General features: G+C 39.4%; 1 protein-coding gene across 5 annotated transcripts in view; it reads left to right on the plus strand.

The window, feature by feature from the left end:
• slc39a11 (solute carrier family 39, member 11) overlaps window positions 1-13429 on the plus strand; it is a 185976-nt gene extending 172547 nt beyond the window's left edge. For all 5 annotated transcript variants that reach the window (XM_088599740.1, XM_088599741.1, XM_088599742.1 and 2 more), the window contains 3 exons: window positions 6951-7049; window positions 9609-9767; window positions 10866-13429. In XM_088599740.1, the coding sequence (XP_088455866.1) occupies window positions 6951-7049; window positions 9609-9767; window positions 10866-10944 (337 nt within the window). In that variant the 3' untranslated portion in view covers window positions 10945-13429. The remainder of the gene's footprint in view (window positions 1-6950; window positions 7050-9608; window positions 9768-10865) is intronic.
• Window positions 13430-15127: the final 1698 nt, after the last annotated feature.

The raw sequence follows: 15127 nt of genomic DNA on the forward strand, positions 1-15127 counted from the left end.
CGTGCACTTGTTTTCTAAACTCATACATCATACACAGCAAGTGCCAGAACAGCAAGTTCACAATAAATAGAAACAGGGTCTCTTAAAAATAAAGAAAAAAATCAACATTTCACCTGGAGAAGGTGCATCAGATACACAATGAAGTAGAAGACTGGTTAGCATGAAGGTACCAGACCTTTCTCAAAGATCTCGGTGGAACCTGAGCAGTATACCTTTGGCCACATATATACATATATAGCCACAGCTCTGTGGCTAAGGATCTGCACCTGTGGCTGGTAGGTTGCCGGTTCAAATCCCGCAGCCGGCAGAGGAATCCTACTCCGTTGGGCTCCTGAGCAAGGCCCTTAACCCCAACTGCTCCAGGGGCGCCGTACAATGGCAAACCCTGCGTTCTGACCCCAGGCTCTCTTCCTATCTTTGTGTTTGTGTGTCTCATGGAGAGCAAGCTGGGGTATGCGAAAAGATAATTCCTAATGCAAGAAATTGTAAAGGGTTAATAAAGTGATGTTATTATTATTATTATTATTATTATTATTATTATTATTATTATTATTATTATTATTATTATCATCTAGATCTAGTGATCTTTCCTGCCAGCCAAAGTGCAATCCGGGGATTTTGGGAGCAGTTCTGGTGGAATTGAATAGACAGGCTGGTCAGTAGGGCACAGTAAACTACACCACCAGATGACTCAAAAACGGCCACTATTGATGCTTAACTACACTAAGTGTAAAGTGTAATACGTTTAGTAAGTCGAGTTTTGTTATGTTGTATACCATGCTATCACATCCTATGTTCCATTTCATTGCCGGTAGTTGATCATACTTCAGGTCCACTGACACACTTAGGATGTTTCAAATAACCTGCCCTTGGTGCTTAGGTATGATTCCTTACAATTGGTATTTTAAGATGTGCACACATACTCACACACAAACATGCAAACTTCACTGACATACATGTTGACTCACTCACTACGTACACCACTTTCATTCCCTCTCACATACTGGCTGCTGCTGCTGCAAGCCCTTCCGTGACTGGCTGTCATTAATCTTCCTACTCCAGGGGCAGGATCTTGACTGGGTGCCAGAAACAGTCGAGGAAAGGCCAAAAAAACCTTCCAAAAACAGAGCAGCTTTTCTTGTTCCTAAACCGTTCCCGGCTCATGCCTTTCTGGCCCCCAGGGCTTAGCTGCAGAACAAAAGATTTTCTTTGGATGCGGCAGAGTGCAGTCAAACAAACAAAATCGTTAACATCACTTACAACCATGTTGTTTAATCGCCACCATGGCTTGTTATTGCTTGTAAGGTGTCTTTTTGTGCTGTTCCTTCTTTTTTTTTTGGAGAATATTCATAGTATGATTTTTTCTTTAAACAAACGTGAAGCTTGTGAAGAAGTGCCCAAATGCCACCGATAGGTTTGAAAGATTGGTAGTTGACAGTGACCTCACAGCTGGCTTCAAGGAGAGAACATCATTGAATCAGTTTATCAGATTTTGTGTGACAGTTGTGGAAGGAAATACCAAACTTGCCCTACAGAATTCCCTACAGAATTTTATTAGTGATGAAAACGGCTGTAAAGGTCTCACATTCATTTGTCAAAAATGGGATTCAGATCCGAAATGTGACATCTCCTAAACAGGGATTACAGTGGGACTTCAGGTTTTATTTATGGAGTTTATTTTTGAGCAGTATAGTTCTTAACAGCTGATCTCCTGGAGCCTTGATATTATAATTCAAGTTTAGTATTTACAGTCTATGTGGACATACATTGGCAGTTGCCGCATTAAAAGGGTTTTTTGGGGATGTCTCTGCCAACTTTGTGGTCCAGCTTGATATATCTTTTGCCCATTCTTTCTCGGCAGATTTGCTCAAGCTCTTTCAAACTGCTTGGGGATCACTTATAAACAGAAGTTTTCACGTCTTTCCATAGGTTCTTAATAGGATTCAAGTTTGAGTGGGCCATTCAAGGGCATTCACTTTCTTCTTCTTAAGTCACTACAATGTGGCTTCAGCCTTGTGCCCTTGTCTTATGGATCTTATGCCCCCGTTTTAAGGCTTTAGCAGACTCCAAAAGGTTTATCAGAAGCATTTGTCTGTACTCTAGTATATCCGTTTTTCCTTCAGTCCTAACTGGCTTTCCAGTCCCTGCTGACAGGAAGCATCCTCATAGCATGATACTTGACTGTAGAGATAGTGTTGACTGGGAGATGTGCTGTGCTGGGTCTGTGCCCAATGTTAACGCTTGTCATTTAGACCGAAAAGGTCAAGTTTGGAACTTTTCCACATTTTTGCAGGATCATTCAGATGCTTTGTTGCAGTAAGGTGGGTTTTACTGTGTCTTTATGGTTGAGTCTTTGCTTCAAATTCATTACCGACAAAGAAACTGATGTTTTTATTATGAATCATGAGAACTACTATTATTGCGTACAGAGGCTACTCAAGTAATTTTGTGCATCTAAATTAAATTAGGCTTGCCAATGCAAAGGATTTTGTTTTCTTTCATGTTATCTATTTCTGTTTTTCTTGCTTTGAAAGTGTGGAGAGTGTGCACATAGACATATAAATTGTTACTCAAAAGTGTCATGACTGCAAACTTTAATAAAATGTAAAAACCGTGCAAGGGTCTGAATACTTTAAGTAAAGTGAAGCTTTAAAGTGAGTATACCTCCCATTTAATGTAATGTATTCTTAATTATTTTTAAGTTATCCTTAAGTATTGTTTCTGTGCAGCTTTCTACAGGCAGTCCCATGCAACAGAACTGCACAAACTATTGTCAAACAAATACCTTTACAAACAAAAGATGCTGAATGCCCCAGGGCAAAATAACTTAAGATTTTCCTAGAATGTGTCATTCAATTGTCACTCCTCTCCATGTGGAGTGTTTGTATAATATGTGGGCATAGTTTTTTTAAATATATTGCCCTGCTGATTCTCTTGTATGGTTCTTTTAATTTTTTTAATGTAGACAGTTCAACAGGAATTTTTACTTTAAGTAAGCAGAGGTTGGTTAGACCTGTGAAAATGTTAACACTTTAAGTTATTTGCATTAAGAAATACCACTGATATTTTTCCGTCAACATACAGTAGGAGACAGAAGGAAGAACCCGTCTCAATGTTCCAAATGTAATTTCCAAAAAATACATTTGTTTTGAATGTTCATTTATTTTATTTTATGTTTATTTATTTTATTAATAAAATCAACCAGCTCCAGCAGTTACAGATTGTAGCTCTCCGATTAGATACTTAGCTTAAAGTAAAAAAATTATAAACATCCAGAGGTAATGAAACTGAGCAAAAAATTAAATGAGATTCTCTTTGATGTGTCTTACTCAAATCAAATGTATTTTTTTGTACACTGGATAAACAGATGGTGAATATACAGTAGCATTAGAGGAAATCTCCCATTTTCATATCTTTAATTGGGCACGGTTACATTTTAAAAAATCTGAAAAAAGCTATCAGATGTTCTAACCCATTACAGATTGGAATTGCCAACTGTGAATCAACTCAATTCACACCCCTGTGCACACACTCCTCCAGCATGCCCACTGTTTGAGCGGAGTTGCCACCAGGCCCTGCAGGACAGACACAGTAGCAGCAATCAAAGGAGTGAATGCCTGTCCCTGAACTCACACACAATCTTCTTGTCACAGTAGATCCTCTGACTGACTCACACCCACACAAGCCCACCAATACTCAGCTGCAAAAACTGCACTGTTGAAAACTGTCATTTGGGGGATATAGAATTGGGTTTTATATACAGATGTTTTGAACTTGATAGAAATGTGAAGTAATCCAGCTACCTTGGGACAATTTAGAAAGTAATTACAATGGGTATCTAACACAGTCCAGACAAAGCGAGACTTACTGTACAAGTCTTGAAACATTGGATTAGGATTAAATACAGGAAAATATTTTGAAGAGTTTACAGTGGTTACGTCTGACTTTGTGGGTTGTCATAACCTTCACCTTTACTAATTAATTTGTTTGTGATTGCTTCTCCTGTGTGTTATACACAGAAATGGGATTATAAGGATACAGTTCCTGTACACACCAGAGGGTGTAAAACTGGCTTACTGTGACCACCATCTGTATCTTTGATGACTTGGAATGTAGATGCTTACAACTATTAAGTGTCCACTGTCAACATCCAACATGATGGAATAGGCCAAATAATTTTCTAAGCACCTTTGATTTATCAGGTTTTTCCAATGATCTGACAAGAAAGCTGTAATGTAATCTTTAAAATTGATGAAGACTAAAGTGAAGTACAGAGTTGCTTAGAAGATGAGGAATTAGTAGTATGTGTCTATTTTGGGTACTTTTCTGCTAATGAGATTCTGCCAAGACATCAACAAGTGTAAAGAAATTGAAATCAAATTTATTAAGATTCACTCTACAATGCCACTCCATATTGTACAGGTGCCAAGAATGAACCAAGCTTCGTCTACTTGCATTCAGTAGTTCAGTAGTGCCATCTCGGATGTGGTTACATTTATCTTCTCTCAGCCCTTACCTCAAATTACAAGACTACAGCACTGAGTAGAAATTAATAGCAGTAATTCTGGAGAGTAAGTGAGGGACTGGGCAAGCACGACACTTTGAATTTAACATCTATCCATTTTTTAACCGCTTCATCCAACTCAGGGTCACAAAGGCACCGTAGCTTATCTCAGCAAGCAGCAGGCACAAGGTGGGCCACACCTTGAATAGGACACCAGTCCATCACAGGGCACATACAGACAAAGACATGCACACACTCCCATCAGGGCTAATTTTCTCCGAATCCAATTAACCTACCAGTATTTCTTTGGACTGGGGGAGAAAACCGGAGCACCTGGAGTTAACCCACACAAACACAGGGAGAATAGACAAACTCCATGAGGATAACACCCCAGGTCCGGAATTGAACCCAGGGCCCCAGCGCTGCAGTGCAGCAATACTAACTGCTGCACCACCATGCTATGCTGAATTGAACATGTAAAACTTAAAAGTGAAAAATATCCACATTGTCAGAGCCAAGAGTGAGATGTGTGTTCTATTAATATGTTTTCAAAGGCAAAGAAAAGCTCGCTGCCTTTGATCCAGTGACATGGCAAAGTGCAGATGCTTCTTCTGACAATCAGCCCCCTTTAAGCAGGGTTCTGTCAGGCTTCTGCAATCTGTTAATCAAAGCTAAGTCTTGTGGGCTTTTTGATGTGCATACCTGACATAACCAAATTTTGCCCATGAGGCAAGCTCATTTGGCACTCTGTAATATCCTCCTTCACTTTCCAGATTAACTGCTGTGGTTGAAGTTGTCACGATACAGAGTGGAATAATTGCACCCACAGCAGGGATGGCGAGACACCAAGTTAGCAAAACCACAACTGCTGTTCTAATTCCCAGTATAATTGGTCTGTGTCCCTACACAGGGAGCAGGGTGCACACAAAATTACATGACAAGGGGAGACGAGCAGCTCAGATGAGCATTTACGTGTATTTTCATTGTGTTGGAAGCCATTTGTTTTCTAAATAGTCATGCATGTGGTTTTGAGGAAGAATGCCATTGTGTTAATATTTTTTGGTATTCTACAGCATAAAAAAATCTCACTGTTTGAAGGAACTGCCTGTGTCTGATGTTGTCCATGTGAAACTACCCTAACTGACACGCACTATCATTAGTCTGCACAGGGCTTGGCAGAGACATTACATGCTCTTGGATTCCTCCTGTTTAAACATATTTATTTGCTGAGTATGCACACCAAGATGTGGACCGTTCCAGGGCAGAAGTATTGACTGCACTCCTTTGGTTTGGCATGGGGTGATCAACACACCCTCTGGTTGGGCTCAGAAAATGCATGTGAAATCTGTTGCTTGACATTGAGTGTAAAAAGACCTGCCTGTAAATGTTCAGCACTGTCTCATGGCATTAGCTACCGCTGTAGGTGAATTTACATAACAAAGCATTTACTAGAGTGAGACCAATTCTGCAGTACAATGATGAGAGTCCTCAGAGTTGCATTTATCAGTGCTTTAGCCTTACATTTGTTTCCCAGCATTCGTTCAAAGTCTTAAACCTGGCCTGCTTGAAGTATTTAATGTTTTTAGAGTGATGTCCTTTGTGGAAAATGGTTTTCTTTTAATATGTAGTCACCAGTTGTTATTAAGGTTGCATCAACTGCAAATACAGTACGCAGAAGTGACTGACACACAGAGAAAAGCTCCTTTGAAATAAGGAGTGTCTCAAGGTCTGCCCATCTGCAGGCTATTCATCATTTGACATGCTGGCAAGAGAGGTAGCTCTGACTGGAGGAGTGACAGGCCTTTCACTGACATCACTACAGCCTGCAGGTGCTTGGCATGTCACTGGAGTTTCTCTTGGCGACTGCTAACTGTATACATTACTGTATAATGTTAAAATGCCTTTATTATGCTTTGTAACACTGGACCAATAACAAGCTGTCGTGTATTGTAGTAAACGATCTTTATAAATATTTGTTATGGCTGTGTCCTCAGGGTCCAATAAAGTAAAGCATAGTAAAGACATGTGGAAACCATGATATAAGTGTATAAAATACCACAAGAAATTAACCAAGGTAAACTTTCATAGGATAGGGTATAGTAAATAAGCAGTCTGTTTTCTTGTAATTATGATTTTTGCCCCCGTTAATTTCCCCAGTTTATAATGTATTTAAGACAGTTCAGGTGGGTAGCTACGTCAGCATGCGTAGGCTGCAAAGGAATAAGTAATAGGTTTATTCCATGCTGAAAAGAGAAGAAAGAAAACACAACGTTTTGGCCGAAACGTTGTTTTCTTTCTTCTCTTTTCAGCATGGAAAAAATGTATTTAAGATTCACATTTATCTCCAAACACTTCATTTGAGTGAAAAACTGATCTTTGAGAGGGGATTAAGACAAGTAGGATTAGGAGTTTACATATATGTCTTTTTTTTTTTTGCTTGTTTCAGAAATCTGGCTATTGGTATCGGAATTCAGAACTTCCCAGAGGGCCTTGCTGTCAGTCTTCCTCTGCGGGGAGCAGGACAGCCCATGTGGAGAGCTTTTTGGTAAATATATACCACTGTGTAAGCCAAACTGTCTGTCACATACATTGCTGTCATCAGTATGATTTTTAATTATAGACAGTTTTTTGAGTAAAAGAGTCCTCAAAAATTATACCCATATTTCTTCCAAAAATGTGATCCAACGTTAATTTTTGTATTCTTCCACTCAATTGCCCCAAAACTGGATTGCTTGTTCAGCCTGAAAAAGGTTATATTTGTGTTTAGCATTAACTTGAATAATTCCAACAAATCAGTGCTTGAGAGGCTGCAAAACTGACATGACATCCAACTTTGTGAGGGATTTTTTAATAAGATAAACTGTCCTTTCTTCACTTTACCAATACCCTATCTTTTCTGGCTCATGAGCTGTTTTTCACTTTTCAGTTCCCAGGTATTAATTGAGAGTAATAGGAAGCAGTGGATGGTTTAACCTAAACATGTGCAGTATCAAGTTGTTGTTTCATTCCATCTGAACAGCCTTCAGTTTTCACACTTCTCTGCCTTTGATGGGCTTGAATAGTACAGTATTTATATTGAATAAAAAAGTAAAGGCTCTGAACCAGGCTATACTTTTGCTAGGTACAATATTAGGACCCCCAGTCCAATGATTACTCTCGAACACCGGCAAGCAGGCTAATGTATGGTTAGTGTGAGGAAGAGCATGAGTTATACTTCCCACAACATTCGTAGCCAGAACAGTCCCCAGATCTCATCCCACAGGAAAACTGATGGACCTAGTGCAATTTGGCCACACACCAGTTCCCTTACACAACCTACCAGTGATGGTGATCCTTCTGAGCAAATAGGACTTGGGGGGCAATTATTTCAGATTCTTGCAGAATATATGAACCATCACATTATCTTGAAAGCCTTCTAAGATTATTTTTTTTGTTGCATTGATTGTATTCATGCACCATATTTTACAATTTGGCAGTCCATACCTGCTAAAATACAGGGACGGAAATATTCTCGCAGCCGTCACCCAGCCATTGCAGCAGAGACACATTGCGTGAGCCTCACCAGCTTCCACACCAAGGACAGGCTGTAAGAGTTGCTCTCTACAATGCCTGAGATCCTCATAAGTACTGCATGTGTTGGCAGTGGACTTTTGACTTTGTGTCAGTTGTACATCCGGGACAAGCAGAGGAGGAAGGAAAACAGGGAAGGCAAAAGAAATCAAACAGCAACCTCTAATTAAAGTTAGTCACCTCCGACCAATAACTGCACACAGATCTGTATCACAGTTAGGGTGGAGAGTGGTTTATTGCCCGTGCTAGTGCCTCATAAACATAAGAAATCAGAAAAAGAGAAAGAAAAGCCATATCACCCTGCAACTCACAACTGGCAACCCACTGAAGCTAAGCAGGTGTGAGCCTGGTCAGTACCTGGATGGGAGACCTGCTGGAAAAAACTAAGGTTGCTGCTGGAAGAGGTGTTAGTGGGGCCAGCAGGGGGCGCTCACCCTGCGGTCCATGTGGGTCCTAATGCCCCAGTATAGTGATGGGGAAACTGTACTGTAAACAGGCGCCGTCCTTCGGATGAGACGTAAAACCGAGGTCCTGACTCTCTGTGGTCATTAAAAATCCCAGGGTGTTTCTCTAAAAGAGTAGGGCCAAATTTCCCATTGGCCCTTACCAATCATGGCCTCCTAATAATCCCCCTCTATGAATTGGCTACATTACTCTGCTCTCCTCCCCACTGATAGCTGATGTGTGGTGAGCGTTCTGGCGCACTATGGCTGCCGTCGCATCATCCAGGTGGATGCTGCACATTGGTGGTGGTGGAGGGGAGTCCCCATTACCTGTAAAGCGCTCTGAGTGGAGTGTCCAGAAAAGCGCTATATAAGTGTAAGCAATTATTATTAATTATTAATAATAAAAGCCTGAAGACTTCCTTTTTGTTAGCAAGTGTTATCATCCGTTCCACTGTGTGGAAGGGATGCTTCTTTCATGTTATCTTATCTCTGCTATTGTCAGCTTTCTTCTCTCCCGTCTGTCCCTGTCTACTCAATCTTTTTCAAAAGACCCAATGATATTTCCAAATCTTTGCACCCGCAGCTTTTCTTAAGGCGATACCAGCATGTCTGGCCTCTTAGTGCTCATGACAGTTGATTGTAGCATTACTTAGCACTATCTTTGGTGTCTAAAACATACTGGAAACACTTATCAGACCACCATGAAGTCACTAAAGCAGTTTTAGGGGAGTAATTTTATTGTGAGTAAGTGAGGCTACTTTTCTTTTTTTCTTAAACCTTTTGGCCAATCGCTGTTTCTTAAATACATCAGAAAAGCTGTTTGAATAGTTTTTATGTCAACTGCAGAGCACTGCACCTCAGCCAAATAGCATTTATTTATTATGCTCAAAGGCACTTCTGAAGGTTCTCCCCATGTAGTTGGTGATTCCAAACTTTGTGTTCATGATTTCCCATTTGAATTCAATAAATGATGTTCCCCTACAAATAAAAGAGAAAAAAAATCCCCATAATTTTAGTGCCTTGCCCCTGCCCATCAATCCTCAGTGTGTATGCCAATCCTCGTCATGCTAAATGGTTTGCTCCTGTAGGTACGGCCAACTGAGTGGGATGGTAGAGCCCATCGCCGGAGTGCTGGGGGCTTGTGCAGTGGTGCTGGCTGAGCCACTGTTGCCCTATGCTCTTGCGTTTGCTGCAGGAGCCATGGTCTATGTGGTGATGGATGACATCATTCCGGAGGCGCAAGTCAAGTGAGTGCTAGGACTCCCAGCACAGCAGGCTGAGCCTGGAATGAATGTGACTAATGTGCTCCCATGATGTGGCAACCCAGCAGTAAACATAAACACAAATTAACCTGCAGCATCACTTAATAGAGTGCTTAAATAGAAATAAAACTGAACTGCATTTCACTGCAATAAACTGAATCCTGCTTGTGCCTTTTCAGAAGATCTGAGAACATGTAGCAGGAAACAGTTATTTAAAAGTGCTTAAAACACTACGTATTGTTTTGTAATACAACTCAACCAAAAATTTAGGTTTTTCTTAAACATTGCATATTTAAAATGGAAATAGGCAAGTATACAGATACAACTGAAAAGATTCATATATGCACTATTCACAAGTTGCAGTGGGCCTGGGCCATATTTGGCAGACACTGAGCACAAGGCAGGTACGCACCTATCACATTGTACACACACAACAGTGACAATTTACAGAGACAACTCAAAGAAGCTAATGAAAATTTTAGGCAGATTTCTTAGCGTCTCTCTGTTCTCTTTGTTTTTTCTGAGTTGTCTTTTATGATGGTAAAATGTCTATGTCAAAGCCATACTTGCCAAGTGCAACAAAACCATGAACTGACAGGTCTCTACATCAAAAACATTAAATTAAATAAATAAACAGGTATAAGGAATGGCGTGCTGCCAGGTTACACCATTGTGTTCCAGACTCATGTACATCTAGTTCTGTGTACAGTATTACAAAAGTTCTTTCAAAGCTCTATTATTTTTATAACTTTTTTTCCAGCTTAAAAGCACTTACAAAATGTCACTAATTCTCTGTAATCTTCGATCTGCAAACCTGCTGCTTATAAAGGCACTTTGTCTTTTCGTACTTTAACTTTGATTTTTGTGTTGAAGAGAAAATAGCACCAGATCCAAACGTAGCTCTTTAGGAATGCTTTTTTTTTTAATGATTCTTTTAAGCTCCCAAAACGCCATTTTTCTACAGTAAGCCCTTTGTATGTGCTGGTGTGACCTTCAGAAATGAGTCCTAGAGAGTTCATGTGAACGTGGCAAGTGTAGTGTTGGCTCCTGTGCCTTCAGTGACTGTGTGGGTGTGTCTTGCAGTGGAAATGGGAAGCTGGCCTCCTGGACCTCCATCTTTGGCTTCGTTGTGATGATGTCACTCGATGTCGGGTTGAGCTGACGTGCTTTCACACTGCTGCCAGATCATGGAATGTTGCGTCCATCCTTAATAAAAGGGACAAATTGTCATATTTTTTAATTAAGTCTTTCATGTCATGTTTACTGAGGAAATTGGAAATTAAGAAGCTGAAATGTATTTTATTTATTTTTATGTAACAATGTAAAAGAGTAGGCAATGCAATTAGTTAGAAATCCAAAATTGCAAATAATTCTTTTCTTCCACATGTAAAGACATCTGCAGCCAAATTTGGTTTCAGACAGAGTATTTCTTCCAATAAATATACAGGATGCCCTTATGCCATTTGCAATTTTAAAGCCATCGTTTTTCTAAAACAGTTGCACTGACCGCCGATTCGATTCCAGGATTGTCCAGAAATGGTTTGTTGTTAATATTTGTCGTCGTTGCCCCCGACATGATTCTGGATTCTGGTTACTCAAACTTCATTTTCTTATCTGTTAGTTTTTCTTATGAACCATTGCAAATCATAGCAGTTAACTGCTCTGCTGATTCCTGGCATAATTCTGTATTTTCTAGCAATGCCATTGCTTTTCACAACAGTGAATGGATACAAAGAAAGGTACATTTGTGGGCCTCAGCAAGACTTTTGAAGACACTGATTTGTGCTGGTGTGAATTTTTCAGCCATTGCAACCTCCTTTGATCCATATTTTGTATGGATCTGGAATAACAGTCCCAGAGGGTCACCGCAGGGTTCTCTGGTCTTTATTCTTCTCCTGGCCTTGAATTATGTAATCAATCTAATTATTTGGGCAAGAAGTGAAATCACCTGTTTTTGTTAGTCTTAATCAGTTGGTCATGGGAAATTATCTTATAAATTCTGGAAAGCTGACTGTTGGCAGCTGGAGTAGCTCATCCTTTGTGTAAAAGGAAAAGTGTGATACCATCTTGAGTTTCTAACACAACTCAGCCTCAGTGATAATTCTTTGGAAGAGATTTCTCAAACTGTCTTACCACAAGCATCCTTTTTTTCTCAACTGTATTTTATGAAACATAAGACTGTTCTGTACACTAAGGTAACTTACTTGCTGCTATCCAATTTCACTGGACAGCTGTGCTTGATCTTTTTATGGACTGGATTGTTTGATAATTTGGAGATCGAAGTGTACAGTGGACCTGCCTGAGACCTCTCTGTTCAATGTCTGCAACATGAATTGGACTTTCAAGTCTGAAAGATGTCATATGAGCCACTTGACCTGCAGCTCTCTTAATCTTACATAATACGTACACCAACACGCCAAGAAAAAATCTCTTTCTGTTTCTAAAAACTTTCATTAGAAGGTAGGAAGCTACAATAAGCAGCAGTTTTTTTAAGCATAGCATGACTTTTTACAAACTGAGCTTTACACAGAGTAGCAGCACCTACATCAAGCACAGATTACTTTAAATTGGAGAGTTGAGAGATAACATCGTCTCAGACACAAACCCCTGCTTCCTCGCTGCATGCCACGATAATTATTTTCTGCTTATAAAGGATTTAAAGGTTTGTTGTGATTTTTTTTCTTTCTCTTTTTCTTTGTGCCCTGGAGGGTGTGTGAGCTGACAGAAAGTGTTGGCGAGCTGCCAAACCATGTAGTTACACACCAAACAATGTCTGTCACCGGAGGTGTGGTACCTAATGCAAAGCAATATAAACAGAATAATTCCCTTTGCTAAATGTGTGCACTGTTCGAGTTAGCATTGCTTTCAGCAAACTGTTAGTGTCCTGAGACCGAGGTATTATGAAGTCTTGCTGGACTAACTTTGTTGAGCAGTGTTACAGTTATATATATTACATAGAATATTATTATTTTGTTGTAATTGACTGTTACTTTAAAATTGAGGTATGAAATTGTTGTGTAAAATTGCTGAAACATTTTAAGACTATTTTTACAGGGTTCATTTTCAATTTTCTTCGTTGCACCTTGTGCAAAATGCATAAGAGGCACAGGACACAACAATCTCATCCCAAGGATATATAGATATCCACCTGTGCTGTTTTGTTGTCCATGTTGTGGCTTATAGGCCAGGTGTTAATTTATGCTACACTGTAGAAATGACACAGAACAAGCCATGGGGATAACTGAAAAGATTCAAGCAAACAATACAGGTGCATAATGCTCATTACTCTTTCTGACAAAACCCTCTTCATCTTGCTGATGTCATCAATATCAAGTAAATTGCTTTGATGAACTGCTTAGGCTTAACCTGCCCACAGAGGCAGATATTGGACCAAAGTTTTGATTGTGTTGCTTCCTGTTTTAATTCTCATGTCACCCTGGAAGTGCCCTTGTAGATACTGTGGCTTGCTCTGTACTGTATATTTTTGAGAAAAGAATGTGGAGAATTAAGATGGTGTTGGAATTAATTACTTGGGTTTTTTAAATTAATTTAATTATCTTCCATAGGTTTGTGAAGTGTTCACTTTTTCATTGCTGGTGAAAATAATTTATTGGCCATATTTCTGAAGAATAAAAATATTCTAATAACCTGTGTGTAGCTGTTTTGTTACTTCATGTAAATTTCATAATGTATCTGTATTCATTCTGTCATGCTTAGGAGGAGCAGACAGTGCATTGAAGTGCCAGTAAATCTTGTCCAGAAAGCTGAGATTTGACCAATGTTACACACTGTTAATTCCCTTGAGCGTTTATAGGGAGTTAGAGCATTGAAACATGGCCCATAACATCGAAATGACTCATGCTCACAATGGACGCCAAATGTGACTCCTGGGTGCATTCCTGTAACGCTAGCGCAGAGAAACTCCTCGACAAAAGCCTCACTTCACAGGCTGAGGAAACAGAGGGTCTTTCAGAGTTCAGCTCTGAGAGGGCAGAACTGACAAACCGTACAGTAGGGCCTACGAATGGTCTATAAAAAAAACAGTCTATGAACTGGCTGCTTTCTCAAAGTGCCTTATACAAAACCATATATGTAAATAAGTATTAAAACTATTTTTCCTTCTCCACATCTGGGTCGGTTTCAAAATATAACACGGATAATATTGTCTCTCTTGTGAAAAGCCAAGAAAAGCCTTAGTTGGATACACTTGAGAAAAAGTAAAAACAGTAGGGTGGCCACCGCACAGCAATTGCATAATGTTTTTACCATGTCAATACTTACAGCATGTTACTGTCACGGGTGCTGCTGTGTCCTTCATTCCTTCTGACTAATTAACTATCAAGAGTGGAAGACTTAAGTTTGGGACCTATCAGGAGCATCCAAAACTTGCATTTTGCACAAAGGGAAATGGGGATCTTGAAAACTATAGGGTGAAAGTTCTGTAATAATAATAAAAAACAAGTGATTACTGACAAGAAAAGGCTTTTTGGCTAAAGGTAGCAAGTTTACTCCCTAAAACCACAACTGACCTTTTTCTCTTTCTGGAATGCTGACTTGTTTGGCAGTTAGGTTACTGTAGCAAAATGAGTCAGCCCATAGATTTGAAAAACAGGCATTAAAGAAAGATGATCCAAAGTTCTATTGTTTTTTTTTAAAGTAAAAACAATCCATTTTTCATCACAGGCCATCTTTCTACTTAGAACCTTAAGCACTCTCTCTCTCTCTCTCTCTCTGTGTTCGTGGGATCTTTTTCATTAATACAACTTCATTTATCTGATGATAGCTTCAGTTTAGCAATACGTACACAGACATCATGTAAGACAGAAGGCATATTGGGCCTAATTGAGTGTTAATTGAGTGTGAATGTAATTGAATTGACCCTCAGTTAAACAGACATGTTGGAACTTTTATCTTTCAGTCTGAAGGCTATCATTTTAACCTACTGTGTTGTGTTTTAAAATCTACACATGAGGTTATGATGGCTTCTAAATGAGCCACGGCAGTTAACAAAATACTGTTGTCTTAACTGAGAAATTGGAAAAAAATCCTCTTTGAGTAAGTAAACAATGAGGTTTGGCCTTTTCTTCAATTTTCCATTTATTTCCTGTAATAGCGAGAGAAAATGAGTATCAGCCCTTCTTGAACAATATCATTGAATAATTTAATGTTATGGGGATATTATGTGTGCATGATCTTGTCAATGTTTTTTACACTCGAATGAATGAATTATGTTGAATTGTATTTTGTTATCTTTTGCTAGTATATCGTGTTTTGTTTCTTTTTCCTACAAGAAAAGCCAAATGCACAATTTTGTGGAGACCAAAATTATATATTTGGGGATGGCA

This window comes from Lepisosteus platostomus, chromosome 11 (genome assembly GCF_059453375.1).
Source record: "Lepisosteus platostomus isolate fLepPlt1 chromosome 11, fLepPlt1.hap1, whole genome shotgun sequence".
Taxonomy (NCBI): domain Eukaryota; kingdom Metazoa; phylum Chordata; class Actinopteri; order Semionotiformes; family Lepisosteidae; genus Lepisosteus; species Lepisosteus platostomus.